This window comes from Glycine max, chromosome 20 (genome assembly GCF_000004515.6).
Source record: "Glycine max cultivar Williams 82 chromosome 20, Glycine_max_v4.0, whole genome shotgun sequence".
NCBI classification, from domain to species: Eukaryota; Viridiplantae; Streptophyta; class Magnoliopsida; order Fabales; family Fabaceae; genus Glycine; species Glycine max.
In genome coordinates, this window is record NC_038256.2 from 30,726,494 (window position 1) to 30,742,274 (window position 15,781).

General features: G+C 32.7%; 1 protein-coding gene across 1 annotated transcript; it reads right to left on the reverse strand.

The window, feature by feature from the left end:
* Positions 1-1,257: 1,257 nt before the first annotated feature.
* On the reverse strand, positions 1,258-1,719 carry LOC100816639 (small acidic protein 1). Its single transcript, XM_003555681.5, has one exon. It carries the CDS (start codon positions 1,612-1,614, stop codon positions 1,429-1,431), a length of 186 nt encoding a protein of 61 aa, XP_003555729.1. The 5' UTR covers positions 1,615-1,719; the 3' UTR covers positions 1,258-1,428.
* Positions 1,720-15,781: the final 14,062 nt, after the last annotated feature.

A 15,781-nucleotide genomic window follows, 5' to 3' on the forward strand; every position in this document is an offset into this window, starting at 1 on the left:
AAACTAACTGCTGGTTCTCCATCACTCATTTAGTGATTAAGCTAACTATTAGACCAAAACTAACTGAATACAAGTATTTCAAGGGAACGTGCAAAATAGCTCCAAGATCAAAAAGAATTTTTAATAACTTAATGGAAAAAATTCAACACAGCTTATCCAAAAAGTGTGGAACTCATTAACTTAAAATTTACCAACATCATTGTTTGTCATAAATTAACCCAAGAACAAGTAACCTAAAGCAGTTAATATCACCACACAATGTTGAATTAAATAAACACAGAAATTCAACTACATAAATGATAAATATAAATGAAATTCAAGATATTGTAAAACTTCATTTAATTACACCTCTCTCACACGCATCTTCACCATATCAAAACTATAGATACCTGATGAGGCAGAAATCAATATGTAACGTTCACATATGTGATTTGAAACAAATTGCTTCACTAAATTTGTAAGAAAATGAAGATTCCCTTAGAAATTTCAAAAACCAATTCTGTTAGAAATTGCAGCCCTCCATCTGCTATAATGCTTTCTTGGGACATAAAAAACATGCACATAGTCTCATGATCGTCATCTTCGAAATCAAGCATTGTAACCTTGCAAAAATTCATAATAGTACAAAGCATTCACCAATAGTATAATTGCTTTATAAACTAATCCACAAGGGAGAGGAGCAGGCTCTTCTAAGGGAAGAAAATCAACCGTGTAAATTTTAACAAAAATCATGAACTATGAATTTGTTACAATATTCACAGCAATTTCTCTCATGAATTACTAATATTTACTTTACAAGAGTACTCCAAGAAAACTGTCTTAATAAAAGGAAGACTTCAAACAAACGGCTAGAGCCATCTTTCACATACCCACATCTATAACAGTGCCTCAGCAAAACATTCGGCAGATACAAGAAATACCAGAATAGTTGTATCTCTCATTTATATGATTTAAACTACATCTTAATCTCAAGTCACGAAATTCAATAATCTCAATGTCGACTCGCTTTAAAGAAAACCAAAGAACCTTTTCCTAGTTAGATTACGCTTTGTCATACAAAACCCATTAAAACAGAACAAAACACTTATATAAAACTGAAATCGAATAACAAAGTTAGCACCATCAGAGACAAAAAAGATGAACACGGTAATCAAACAGCAACGTTAAATCACACACTCCGCAAGCACGAATATAAAAAATCCATTAAATCACAAAAAGTAAAACAACTCATAAAATAAATTGCAGAAGATAATGTGGTTCATCACGAAAGAGCCATTATCATATCAACAAGAAAATCCCAGAAACAAAGTACAACCTGTTTTCCTTTTTCTATTTCCTTCTCCATAATGAAGAGGAAACTACAAAATACCGAAACCCTAACCGAGAAATTATTTAACCCCGAGAATACCCATGAAGAAGAAAGGGGTTTTAGTTGATATCAGAGTCATCGAAATCGTCTTGGAAATTGTTGAAGAAATCGGCGTCGGCGAGTTTGTTGTCGGCGGCGATGACGCCCTCGGCGAAGATCTCGAGAGGGTCGACGTCGTCCACGTCCATTGCCATCGACGATACCTGCTCGTCCATCTCTCCGAACAAGTCCATTGATCTCATCATCTTTCCCTCACTCTCTAAACAAATTGGAGCGTTAAATTAGGGTTTTATATGAATGAACTATGCGACGCTAAGGAAAAACGTGTCGTTTGTTCATTCACTGTGCATTCCTCCGAAGGATCGAGAGTTTAAATAGTGGTTAAATTGTAAGAAGATTAAGATAAGTAAAATTTAAATTTATATAAAATTTAATATTATCATGTAAAATAAAAAATTATAATAAATAATTAATGTGTAAATTTAAATTCCATTTTATATTTATTTAAATATATTTAAGAATAAAAATTAAAAAATATTTTCCAATAATTTTAACTCAATCCATTTTTGTCAACTGTTTAAACTTAAAAATAGTAATTTTTAAAAGAAATAAATAGAAATTGTTTTCTTAAAAAAAATGGAAGAGAAAGCCAAAGCCCAAAACAAACAAGATGATTTGGTTTTGTCATTGGTTCCTATTGTTACTTGGTAGGGACAGAAAGCAAGAAAGGAGAAGAAATAAGTAGGAGAGAAAAGAAAAGAAGAAAAAATAAGAATGTATTTGATAGGATAAATACAAATAAAATTCTGAAGATAGAATCGCATAGTCATTTGGTATCGTGGGATGAGCATAGAAATAAAATTCACTACTGTGGGTTCCATAGTGAAAGTTTTGCTCTCTCCTGGTGGGTAAAAAATTCACTCTTTCCATTGGTGGGAGAAAAAAATAACTTTTACCCTTTTTTACTTTTTTTTTAAGTAACCCACACTAACTATTTCAAAGGGGCGAAACCACTATAAATGGGTAATTTTTATTAAATTAACAAAATAGGATAAACTTTAAATTAAGACCCATAAAAAAATAAGTCATAAGGAATTCTATGAATTCTGATTAGAAAGTGATAAATTGTATTATGACCTTAGTTTTTGTTCTCTTTTTCATTGAAGTCATAAAAAAGTTTATGGCTTTAATTTTTTTTAATCTGATTTTAAAGTTGTAAGTATTTTTAACTTTTTTTAGAAGTTAAACTATTTAAGACTTTAAAGTTGTAACTAACTTTTTATTTTAATTACTAACATATTTATGTTTGTTTTCTTTTTTAATTTTATTTAACATTTTCTATATTGTTTTATTTAATATATTCTATATTTTTGTATATTGTCTTTTATTTAATATTTTCTATATTTTTGTATATTGTTTTACTTAATATATTTTGTATACTCTCTGTTAATATTAAGGATTATTATTTGTTTTGTAAATTATGAAAATAATGCAAAATACTTAAATTGAAATAAAAATATTAAAATACATTACACATATTTGCTTAATAAAAATATTAAATTTTTTTTGTTACTAATATTAACAAATAATATTAACTTATAATTTATCGAATAATATTAATTTCTTTTTAAATTTTTTAAATTAATTATTATAGTTATCATTAAGTAAATTAATAATTTCATACAATAGTATTAATTAGTTTTATTTTATAAATTATTTAATATTAACAACAGAAAATAATTTAATAATAAAATTAGTTGATAAAATAAAAATAGCATAATATATTAATATAAAATGAACAATACATATTAAACACAAGCTTAAAATTAAAAAATAGAAACGATATTAGCCGTCAACTTGTTTGTATGGATAGTTATTAGCAGTTATGTTCTTGCAATGAGTATTTCTTATGTCTATTTGAAGTTGACTAGTTCATCTCATTATGTATACGACTAGTGATTATATATTTTAATATTTTTATTTAAATTAAATACTAAATAAAAATATAAAAAATATTAAATATAAAAATACAGAAAATATTAAATAAAAAACAATATACATGAGTATAGAAAATATTAAATAAAACTTAAAAAGAAAACAAACATAAATTCATTAATAATTAAAATAAAAAAAACTATTTACGATTTTGAAGTCATAAATAGTTTACAACTTCTAAAAAAAATACTTACAATTTAAAAGTGGTATTAAAAAAATTGAAGTCTTAAACTTTTTTACAACTTCAATGGAAAAGAAAAAAAATGAAATCATAACACAGTTTAGACTTTGTGCTCACAAGTTATAAAATACCCTATGACTTATTTTTTTTAAAATATTAATTTAAATTTTATACCCATTTAATAATTTTTTAAAAAAAATTTACCCCTTTATGACCATTTCGCCTTCACAAGGGAACTGGATAAAGCTCCAGCTAGTAAGGTCTTTTGAGAAAAAATTCAAATCTGTTGGTGAGAGAGTGAAACTATGACAATGTGATTTAAGAGGCAATAATGTCAATTTATAAATATATTGAATTCTCTCCTCTTCATTTCATTTATACTAAACACCTTCATAAAATTATTTCCATTATATTTTTTTTTCTTAAAACAAACAACCAAACATTTAACTTTTTGTCTACTATATTTCTCCTTTTTTAAATTATCTCTCATCTATTTTCATTTACTCTATTTCTCTCATCTCTATTAAATACACCATAAATAAGAAATATGGTAGAAAGAAAAGTTGTTTAATTGAAGAGAAATAGAACATAATAGAAGAAAAATATTTAAACAAAGTCGTTTGATTAGTATAATAAAAATAAAAAGAAGTGGTTCAATTAGTAAAAAACAAATTGGTCCACTAAGAAAATTAACTTTTAACCTTGTTATTAATATTAATTTCACAATTCATTTTATCATGTGGGTTCCATGACTACCTGATCTTTGTGCGCAATGCTCACTCTTCCAACAACACCCTCACACATGTGTGATAAAGCGGGGGTCCTTTCTTGGCAAGACAAATTTCATTAACAAATTTGTACTAGTGTGATATAAACCCATTTGCACAAGGATTGAGGATGGACCTTCAAAGGTTTTTTTTCTTCTTTTTTTTTGGTATGAAATTCAGAAAATTGGAATGGATAAGGAGAATGAAGAAGGTAGTTGGAAGAATCACTCCTCCGGAATTAGTGTCACACACAAGGTGGTGTTCCTTGATAAATTAATTTCTTGAATTACTCAAGTAACTAAGGAGATTCACCCTTACACTTTTGAAGGTGATTAAAACTCAATTCAAGGTCTCCCCTTTATTAGAAAATGTGCAGCCCATAAATAGGAATGACCTCAAGTTGGTTACACAAGTGAGAAGATAAAATGATTACCAATAACAATAATTGATGGTATCATTATACCTAATTAAACTAGAATTAAGACACAAAAACATGTGGAAAAATGTTTAGCTCTTGGTCAGCCAAGAGGCAGCCATAAGCCTAGAGTTTCCACCTTATTAAACCTTAATTTCTTTAAATTAAAACAAGCTCATAGGTGGTGAAAATTTAAAAAGAATTGACAGCCACTTTAACAAAAGTTTGAGCCTTTTATTTCAACTAACAAAATGCTAATAAAACCACTCAACAAAGGTGACACCCTCTACTCTTCTTGGAACATGGTGCAATTGACAATCTGAAGCTTCTCCACTTGTAACTTGGGCCTAAATTCAAATAGTATGGTTAACACTTGTTGAAGAGCTTCCTTGGCCTTCTTTGTTCTAGCCCTTGGCATAGGTCCTCCAAGTCCTTCTAAAGGTTCCTTTCCCGTAGTCCTTGCCATGTCTTCATCACTCTCTCCCTCTTCAAAAGGATTTTTCCTCAAATCGGCTTCTCCATCTACATCAAAAAGAGTTAAGTCAGACACATTAAATGTAGTACTCACATTATACTCACCGGGCAATTCAATCTTGTATGCATTGTCACTTATCCTTTCAAGTACTAGAAATGGACCATCCCCTCTTGGTTGAAGCTTGGATTTTCTTTGCTCCGGAAACCTTTCCTTTCTCATGTGAACCCAAACCTAATCTCCAGGTTGGAAAATAACCTTTTTGTGCCCCTTGTTTGCTTGTCTAGCATAGCTTTCATTCCTCTTTTCAATTTGGGCCTTGACTCTTTCATGGAGCCTTTTCACATAGTCTACTTTGGCTTGTCCTTCCTTATGCTTAAAAATTGAAATATTAGGCATTGGCAACAAATCAAGAGGAGTTAGTGGATTGAAACCATAAACAACCTCAAAAGGAGAACAACTAGTAGTGCTATGCACAACCCTATTATAAGCAAATTCAATATGAGGTAAGCAAACTTCCCAATTTTTAATATTCTTTTTCAAAACGGTCCTTAGCAAGGTACCCAAAGTCCTATTCATGACTTCTGTTTGTCCATCCGTTTGAGGGTGACAAGCAGTAGAAAATAGTAACTTAGTACACAACTTTCCCCATAAGGTCCTCCAAAAATGGCTTAGGAACTTGGAGTCCCTATCACTAACAATGCTTCTTGGTAATCCATGGAGTTTCACCATTTCTTTGAAGAACAAATCCGCCACATGATTAGCATCACCAAATTTCCTACAAGGAATAAAATGAGCCATTTTAGAAAACCTATCAACAACAACAAATATGGAATCCTTACCATTACTTGTTCTAGGCAGCCCTAAAACAAAGTCCATTGATAAATCAATCCATGGAGAATCCGGAATTGGTAAAGGGGTATACAAACCATGAGGCATTACCTTTGACTTGGCCTTTTTGCAAACAATACAACGCTCACAAAATTTTTGCACACCTTTCTTCATGTTAGGTCAATAAAAATGCTCTTTCAATGTATCTAAGGTCTTTTGGACCCCAAAATGCCCCATCAAACCACCTTCATGGGCTACACACACAAGCAAATTTCCAGTAGAACACTTGGGCACACATAATTTATTTTCTTTGAAGAGGTAGTCTTCATATCTATAAAAACCATCTTTAGAAAACTTTTCATAATTTTTGAATATTTCACCAAAGGTGTCATCTCCTTCATACATTTCTTTCAAGCAGTCAAATCCAATCATTTTTGTTTCAAGCATACAAAGCAAAAAGTGGATCCTTGACAAGGCATCCGCAACAATATTTCCTTTTCCCTTTTTATGTTTAATAACATAAGGAAATTGCTCAAGAAATTCCACCCATTTGGCATGCCTTTTGTTTAGCTTACCTTGTCCCTTTAAGAATTTTAGGACTCATGGTTGTTGGATCAAGTGGCCTCGGAATAATTAAGAAGAGGGGTTGAATTAATTATTAATGTGTCTTGACTAATTAAAAATTTATCCTTCTTAATGTTACTAGATTCAACTAGGCTTTTACTACTAAGTTAAGAAAGTGAAGAACAGAAACAAAAACTTAACCAAAAGTAAAAGCGGCCATTAAAAGTACACAACATAATTTAAAGAGTGTAGGGAAGAAGAAGACAAACACAAGATTTATACTGGTTTGGCAATAACCCGTGCCTACATCCAGTCCCCAAGCAACCAACGGTTCTTGAGATTTCTTTCAAGCTTGTAAAATCCTTTACAAGCCAAAGATCCACAAGGGATGTACCCTCCCTTGTTCTCTTTGAAAAACCAAGTGGATGTACCCTCCACTTGAACTGATCCACAAGAGATGTACCCTCTCTTGTTCTCAGTATAACAACCTAAGTAGATGTACCCTCTACTTGTGCCACAAAGGATGTACCCTCCAAAGTGTTAGGACAAATAATTCTCAGGTGGTTAGTCCTTTGAATCATTGTAAGGGGAAACAAAAGATATCTCAGGCGGTTAGTCCTTTGAAATATTTTGTTTAAGGGGAAGGGAAGAATCAAAATAATTCTCAGGCGGTTAGTCCTTTGAATTCTCTTGGAAAGAGAGAAGGGAGACACAAAAGAATTCAGGCGGTTAGTCCTTCTATTCTTTTGGCAAAGGGATAAGAGAATGAAAAGATAGCAGCACACTTTTGTTTTCTGCAGAATTTTCACTTGTAGAAAAACAAGGTTTGGAAAAACAAAACTTAGAAAGCTTTTTGGCAAAGAAAGAACAAGAAGAGAGATGAGTAGAAAGGAATTCTTAGAAGTTCTAAAAAATTGTTAAAGAGTTGTAAAAGTTCTTTTGAATGCAAGTCAAGGTCTTACTTTTATAGACTCTTCATGTCTGGTCAAGAAAACCATTGGAAGAGTTATAACCTTGAGAAAATCATGTCAAGAGTTACAACTTTTGACCTTATATTCAAAAGTTATCACTGGTAATCGATTACCATAATCATGTAATCGATTACACAATGCATTTTATGAAAAGTTGTGACTCTTCACAGTTGGATTTGAATTCCAACGTTCAGATACACTGGTAATCGATTACCAATATAGTGTAATCGATTACACCATTCGAAAAATATTTGGGAACATTGCCAAATCAGTTAAAAACATTTTGAAATCAAATTTGGTCACTGGTAATCGATTACATGAAATTGGTAATCAATTACCAGAGAGTAAATACTCTGGTAACTTAGAAAATTTTTGAGAAAACTCTTTTGTAAAACAAAATTGTGCTATGTTTGGATTTTTGAAAAATACTTCCCTTGTGAAGTCTTGACTGTTGCTTCTCGATTTCTTCTCTTGAATCTTGAAATCAACTTCTCTTGAATCTTGAATATTGATCTTGATTGTTCTTGAATCTTGAGTCGTGAAACTTAATTGTTCTTGAATCTTGATTCTTTGAGACTTGATTCTTGAAGCCTGATTCTTTGGAACTTGCTTAACTCTTGATTCTTTGGCATCATAAAAATAATCTTGGAAGTCATTGATTCCACAATGGTCACTATGGATCACAAACTCCTTGGGATAAAGATAGTGTTGTCATGTTTTCAACGCTCTCACTAAGGCATACAAATCCTTATCTTAAGTAGAATAGTTAATGGTAGGACCACTTAATTTTTCATTAAAATAAGCAATTGGATGACCTTCTTGTAACAATACAGTCCCAATCCCAACATTTGAAGCATCACATTCATTTTCAAAAGATTTTGAAAATTTTGGCAAAGCAAGTATGGGAGAATTGGTTAACTTTTGCTTAAGAGTATTGAAAGCTTCTTCTTGTTTCTCCCCCCATTTGAAAACAACAATTTTCTTAAATATCTCATTCAAAGGTGCTGCCAAGGTACTAAAATCCTTCACAAATCGCTTATAAAAACTCGCTAGGCCATGAAAACTTCTCACCTCGGTCACATTTTTAGGTGTAGGCCACTCTTGGATAGCCTTGACCTTTTCTTCATCAACTTGAACCCCTTTGGAACTCACTACAAAACCAAGAAACACAACATGGTCTTTGCAAAAATGCATTTTTCAAGGTTAGCATACAATTGTTCCTTCCTACGCACACACAACACCGATTTTAAGTGTGCAACATGCAAATCAAGGGTTGTGCTATAAACAAGGATATCATCAAAGTACACCACCACAAATTTACCAATGAATTCTCTCAAAACATGGTTCATTAATCTCATAAAAGTGCTTGGTGCATCAGTCAAACCGAAAGGCATAACCAACCATTTATATAATCCATATTTAGTTTTGAAAGCGGTTTTCCATTCATCTCCTTCTTTAATCCTTATTTGATTGTAACCACTTTTCAAATCAATTTTGGAAAAGAAACAAGCACCATGCAATTCATCAAGCAAATCATTAAGTCTAGATATTGGATGCCTATATTTAATGGTAATATTGTTTAAAGCTCTACAATCGGAGCACATCCTCCAAGAACCATCTTTTTTTGGAACCAAAATTATCGGGACAACACATGGACTCATGCTATCTCTTACCCTTCCCTTACCAATGAGTTCTTTCACTTGTCTTTGGATCTCCTTGGTCTCTTGAGGGTTTCTCCTATAAGTTGGCCTATTAGGCAAAGAAGCTCCCGGCATGAGATCAATTTGATGCTCAATTCCCCTTAATGGTGGCAACCTACTTGGAACACTTGATGGAAACACCTCCTCAAATGCCTGCAAAAGAGTTTTAACACTAGAAGGCAATTCAGAGTTGTCAAAGGTGTTAGTGGTCAAAACATAATTTTTGCAAATCAACAAGTATAGGGGTTTTTTTGAATGAAACAACCCTTTGACCTCTCCTTTTGTAGCTAGAAAATTCTCCCTCACTTCAAGTGTTTTACTCATCTTTTTTCTCTCTTGTGTTTCCCTCTTTTTGTTCTCACTTTTTGAACTCTCAAGTATTTGGCTCTTTTTTTCTTTTTCTCTCTTTTTCTTGTGGACTCAATGGTTTGAGCACTATCTTTTTGCCTTGATACGTGAAAAAGATCTTGTTGGTGAAACCATCATGATTAGCCATATTATCAAATTGCCATGGTCTCCCCAAGAGTAAGTGACTGGCCTCCAAAGGAACAACACCACAAAGAACCTTATCATTGTACTTTCTAATGGAAATATCCAACTCCACTTACTTCCTTACTTGCACCTCTCCATCCTCACTAAGCCACTGAAGCTTATACGGTCTAGGATGTGGTTTTGTGACTAAATTCAATTTAGACACAAGTCTTGCACTTGCCACATTGGTACAACTCCCTCCATCAATGATCACCATGCAAACTTTTCCATTAATCAAACATCTAGTGTGGAAAATGTTTTCTCTTTGACTTTCCTCCATAGACTTCAATTGATGGCCAAGTAACCGCCTAATCATCAACAATTCTTCGTCCGGTGTTTTCTCCACTTCCTCTTCCTCATCTTCACTCTCTTCTCCCTTTTCAACTTCGGACTCATTAATGTACTCTCCATCTCTAAGAATCATGGCTTTCTTGTTAGGGCACTCATATGCATAATGTCCCAAGCCTTGGCACCGAAAACACTTCACATCCTGGCTCTTTTTTTAGGATTGTTAATGGAATTTTGGAGGAGTTTTTGATGGTATAGGTGCTACATTAGAGGTGACAAACCCTTTACTCTTGTCCTTCCAACTAGAAGAACCATAATTAGTGGAACTCCTTTTGGCCACACCTTTCCTCTTCAATTGTTGCTCTACTCGGATTGTTTGTGAAGCAAATCCTCCATTTCAACAAATTCTTGCAGCTCAACAACATCACGAATATCACTATTTAAACCATTAAGAAATCTAGCCATAGTTACCTCTTCATCCTCTTCTATCTTGGCTTGAATCATGAGCACCTCCATTTCTTTACAATATTCCTCAATGCCTTTGCTACCTTGGGACAACTTTTGAAGTTTGAATTTTAAGTCCCTAGTATAGCTTGTCGGCACATACGGCTTCCTCATGATCCTTTTCATCTCAACCCAAGTTTCCATCAAAGGCTCCTCATTTTTAGCTCTCTCCATTTGCAATTTGTTCCACCACACAAGAGCATAATCTGAGAATTCCGCAGCTGCTAGCTTCAATTTTTGGGCCTCCTCATAGGTGTTACATGAGAAGATATGCTCTATCTTGAGCTCCCACTCCAAATATGCCTCCGGATCACTTTTGCCTTTAAAGGGAGGAATGTTGAGCTTGACTCCTTCAATTTGGTTTGGCCTTGGACCACCACTTGACATGTTCAAAATAAAAATAATAGTAGTTATAAAGAAAATAGAACCTCACCAACTCAAGTGTATCTCTCAAATATGGCTTTTTTTTAATTTTGTACACTCTTGCCTTTTTCCACTCTAGAATTCTCCTTGAGTTCTAAAGCAATTCAAGATAAAGTTTACACAAAGTTCAACCACCAATTTGTGACAAGGAAAAGGCTTAGGGTTAGGCTAACAAAGGCTTAGAACAAGGACAAAAAATTCCAGCAACTACATAATGGGATTTTTTTGAAGGAATTAAACTTCATAATTTGGTAATTCAAACCTTCTAACAGCCAATTATATTACCTTCGAGAATTTTTGAAAGCTATTATAGCATGAACCATTCAGCCCAAAATAATTTTTTAAAAAAATAAGTTTCTACCCCTTTTTTTTAACAAGAAATTAAAGGCCTAATTTTTGCAATGGTTCAGTCTCAATAAAAAAATAGCATGAACAAAGTAATATAAAATGGCAAGGAAGAAATTAGAAGGATGTTACCAAGAAATTTCAGCTCAAGCAATCTTGAAAAACCCTTGAACCGGATCTTTGATAACCAAAATGATGTAAACCCATTTGCACAAGGGTTGAGGATGGATCTTCAAAGGTTTTTTTTTCTTTTTTTTTGTATGAAATTAAGAAAATGGAATGGATAAGGAGAATGAAGAAGCTGGTTGAAAGAATCACTCCTTCGGAATTAGTGTCACACACAAGGTGGTGTTCCTTGATAAATCAATTTCTTGAATCACTCAAGTAATTAAGGAGATTCACTCTCACACTTTAGAAGGTGATTAAAACTCAATTCAAGGTCTCCCCTTTATTAGAAAATGTGCAGCCCATAAATAAGAATGATGTCCTTCTAAAGACACAAAAACAATAATTTGGAATGATCACCAATAACAATAATTGATGGTGTCATTATACCTAATTAAAACTAGAGTCAGGACAAATGATCACCAATAACAACAATTGGTGGTGTCATTATACCTAATTAAACTAGAATTAAGACACAAAAACATGTGGAAAAATGATTAGCTCTTGGTCAGCCAAGAGGCAGCCACAAGCCTAGAGTTTCCACCTTATTAAACCTTAATTTCTTTAAATTAAAACAAGCCCATAAGTGGTGAAAATCCAAAGAGAATTGACAACCACTTTAACACAAGTTTGAGCCTTTATTTCAACTAACAAAATGCTAATAAAACCACTCAACAAAGGTGGCACCCTTTACTCTTCTTGGAACATGGTGCAATTGACAATTCGAAGCTTCTCCACTTGTAACTTGGGCCTAAATTCAAATAGCATGGTTAACACTTGTTGAAGAGCTTCCTTGGCCTTCTTTGTTCTAGCCCTTGACATAGGTCCTCAGTGTCCTTCTAAAGGTTCATTGCCCTTAGTCCTTGCCATGTCCTCATCATAGTGGGACCCATACTTTATTTGGAAATTTTTTTCGCCATTTCATGTGTCCCAAACCGTTGAAATTTGTGGTAGATCATGTCTTCCTTGCATTTCACTTCTCTTCTACATTATTTCACCGCTACCAAACATACACTTAATGATGACAAACACAACCCTATCAATGGGTAAAATAAATAAATGACCTACTTATAAAGAGGAATATGAAAGACTCCATTTTTCATAAAATAAATAAAAAGAGTTTTATTTAAAAATTAATAAATTTTTTAGAAATTAAATAAATGAGAGAAAAAAAATTTTGTTAATTAAAATAATGGTTTCATAGTGTTAGAAAATAAATAGAGTAAAATGATTTTTTAGAAAATAAATGGATGTTTTAATTGGTTATTTATTTAATGAAAGAGTAAAATAAAGTTTTTTTTATAAAATAATAAAATAAAGAAAATAGAGTAAATAATAGGCTTAGAGTATCCTAGTTATAAATAGAGACATATTAAGTCATTTTTTATATTTACGATATATTTTTACGCTCTTTTTTCCTTCCAAATTCGTTCTCCCTCTTCCTCTCCCAAAACCCTTTATTTTTGTTAGAAACACCCAAACCTGTCCTAGTAAAACTATGATCCCGGACTTGTTAACCGTTGGATCATCCTAAAATTTTGGCACCATCTTCATAACTCATTTTCACACACTCCTACCGTTAAAATTGCAAAATAATTTCGGTAGAGAGAGAAATTCCCCTAGCATAGAGACAGTGAAATTGAGGCTCTAATCCCTTCTCCTTCTCTCTAACATTTGGAAACCCTAGCAAAGCAACCAAAGGAAAAGCTTGAAGAATCTTAGGGAACTGTTAGGGACACCTCTATCACTGTCAAACCACACACATTAGCTTGCTTAAAGGTAAAGGATGAGTTTATTGCAATTGGAGTTATGGTAAACATGTGTAGGGATCCTTAGAGGATTAAATTGGAGTTAATTTCGGGTTTTTTTATGCGTTTTAATTTTTCTTGTATAATGATAACTATGAATTTCCCATGTTTGACGAGTCAATTAATGCCCTGATGTGAATTGGATGATTTAATTGAGTGTTTCACTTTGAATGTTAGAAACCTAGAAATTTGGGAATTCTTGATTCTTGCATGTTTTCTTGAAATTGATCGAGGGATTTTGTTCCCCATGATGTCATCACATGTTCTGTTCTATTCGTTTGAAATTCGGGTGTGTTTTGAGGTCTGAATTGTGTCTCTTTTTCTTCATGAAACAAAGTTTTTTGTGAAGCACAACCGTGCTTGATGAGAGTACACTCGTGCTTAGTGAAAATCAATTGGTTTAAGCTCATACTATTTTCCTAACAACGTGAGTTATCTTGTATCCTAAAATTGACTAAGAAAATGATTAAATTAGTTTTGTGCTCTTCATAAAAGTTGTAGCCCATGATGTTAGTTAACAAATGTTGTTGGTTTCCCCCAATTCAAAGTTGTATAGTCCCCTAGAGAGTCAAATTATTGAGCAAAGGTCGAGCTGTCAAGATTAAAGAATGATCCAATGTTTACCTTAGGTTTATACATAGTTAATAGTCAAACCGGTTTTTGTAATCAACATATGAGTTGTAGATAATTGTCTTAGATTTCAAACAAGATAATGAACTTAATAAGATTAGTACATCCCTTGTACTTATAATTTTACTCTACAAAGGTCGTAGTAGCTTAGGATAAAATGTAAGAATATAATTGTTTACTATACATGTATGTGTGGTTGCTATTAAGTGAATGATTATATGCCTTAAATGTTAGAAGATTGTTATTGTATGATATATATGATGTATGAGAAGTGATAATATAGTTCGATTTAATATATATATATATTGTGCCATGTAAATATTACTAATGTGTGATGTGTATATAATTCATGAGGCATAATGACATGACATTTTGGGATTATGAAATTGTGATTAAGATTGAGTTAAGTGGAAAGTTGAACATGTGTAAATTTGTGAGATACACGTGAATATGTGATGGTGGATTGTGACGTTGTGAGATGTTAAATTGTGGACATGGAATATGATTGTGAATAAGTGTTTGGTTAATACTTGATGTGATATTACTTGTGTTGTGAATTGTAAATTATATAATAATCCGACTGGTGTTTACCTTGAGAAAAGTGTTTTATGCGCAGGGTGATAAAAGGATAGTTTAGGGTTCCAAGTTAGGAACCTAAGGTGTTAAAAAAGAAAGTGTAGGGTTCCAAATTAGGAACCTGAGGTGTTAAAAAGGAAATTGTAAGTTTCCAAGTTAGGAACCTAAGGTGTTAGAAGGAAAGTGTAGGATTCCAAGTTAGGAACCTAAGGTGTTAAATTATAGTGCAATGTGTTAAATGTGTTTGAAAACAAGTGTGAGATTGTCGGTATTATATAATTCATGAGTGTCTGCGTGCAAAGGTTGTTTTAGGGGTTGAACCTGAATCAGGAAGGTGAGGTCTTAACAGATTCTTCAGAGTTTAGGCCTTGGGAATAAGTACACTCGATTTGAGTGCTCCTTTAAACCTATGTTAATATCATATGGTTGGAACATTCTCACAAAATAGAGTGACCATGACTGGTCACCTTATGATTTCACTAGTGAAAGTGACCTGACATACCTATTGTGTGGCGTGTCTTGTTATGTACTCCTATGCACCCTGGTGTTGTTTTTCATTGACATGGTACCACAATGCATATAAGATTGAGTCTTAGTGTATTTGTTATATAGCGTTTGTGTAATGATCATTGTGACTTGTTATATGATGATGTGTAATGAATTGGGTAAGTATGAGATGCAGTATTGTATTTGAGATGTGTTGTTTTGAATATGTGATTAATCGTGAAGGCGTGAAATGTGATTTGTGATTAAATTCTAGGACAAGTGATGTTAGGTGTTGAGTGTTGAAATGATGTGAATTGTGTCAAAGTTGAGCCTTGTTATACCTATATTGTTAGGTGTTGAGTGTTGTTATAATTATATTATTGTTATTTTTATATCATACTTGTATGTTTTCGTTTATCTCTATTCATTAAGGATTGTGATGACTCACCCTCGGTGTGCTATTTGTGTTTGGATCCTGTGATGATCTTGAACCTTGTGTTTGTGGAAACATATGATTAGGTGGATTGCTTTAAGAAACCTCGTGTTGGAAGATGTCAAAATATAATGCTTTGTGACACTCGGACATAAGTTTCTGTTTTGATTGTATGATGTTCCAAACATATTATTTTACTTTATTTTATTTTGTTACTTAACTTGAATTCTTTTGTAAACTTGAATGACCCTATGTTTGAGCCGAAAATATTTCTGAGAAGTTTTATTTGATAGCAGTGAAGCAAATGTAAATTTTTTATCCACGTGA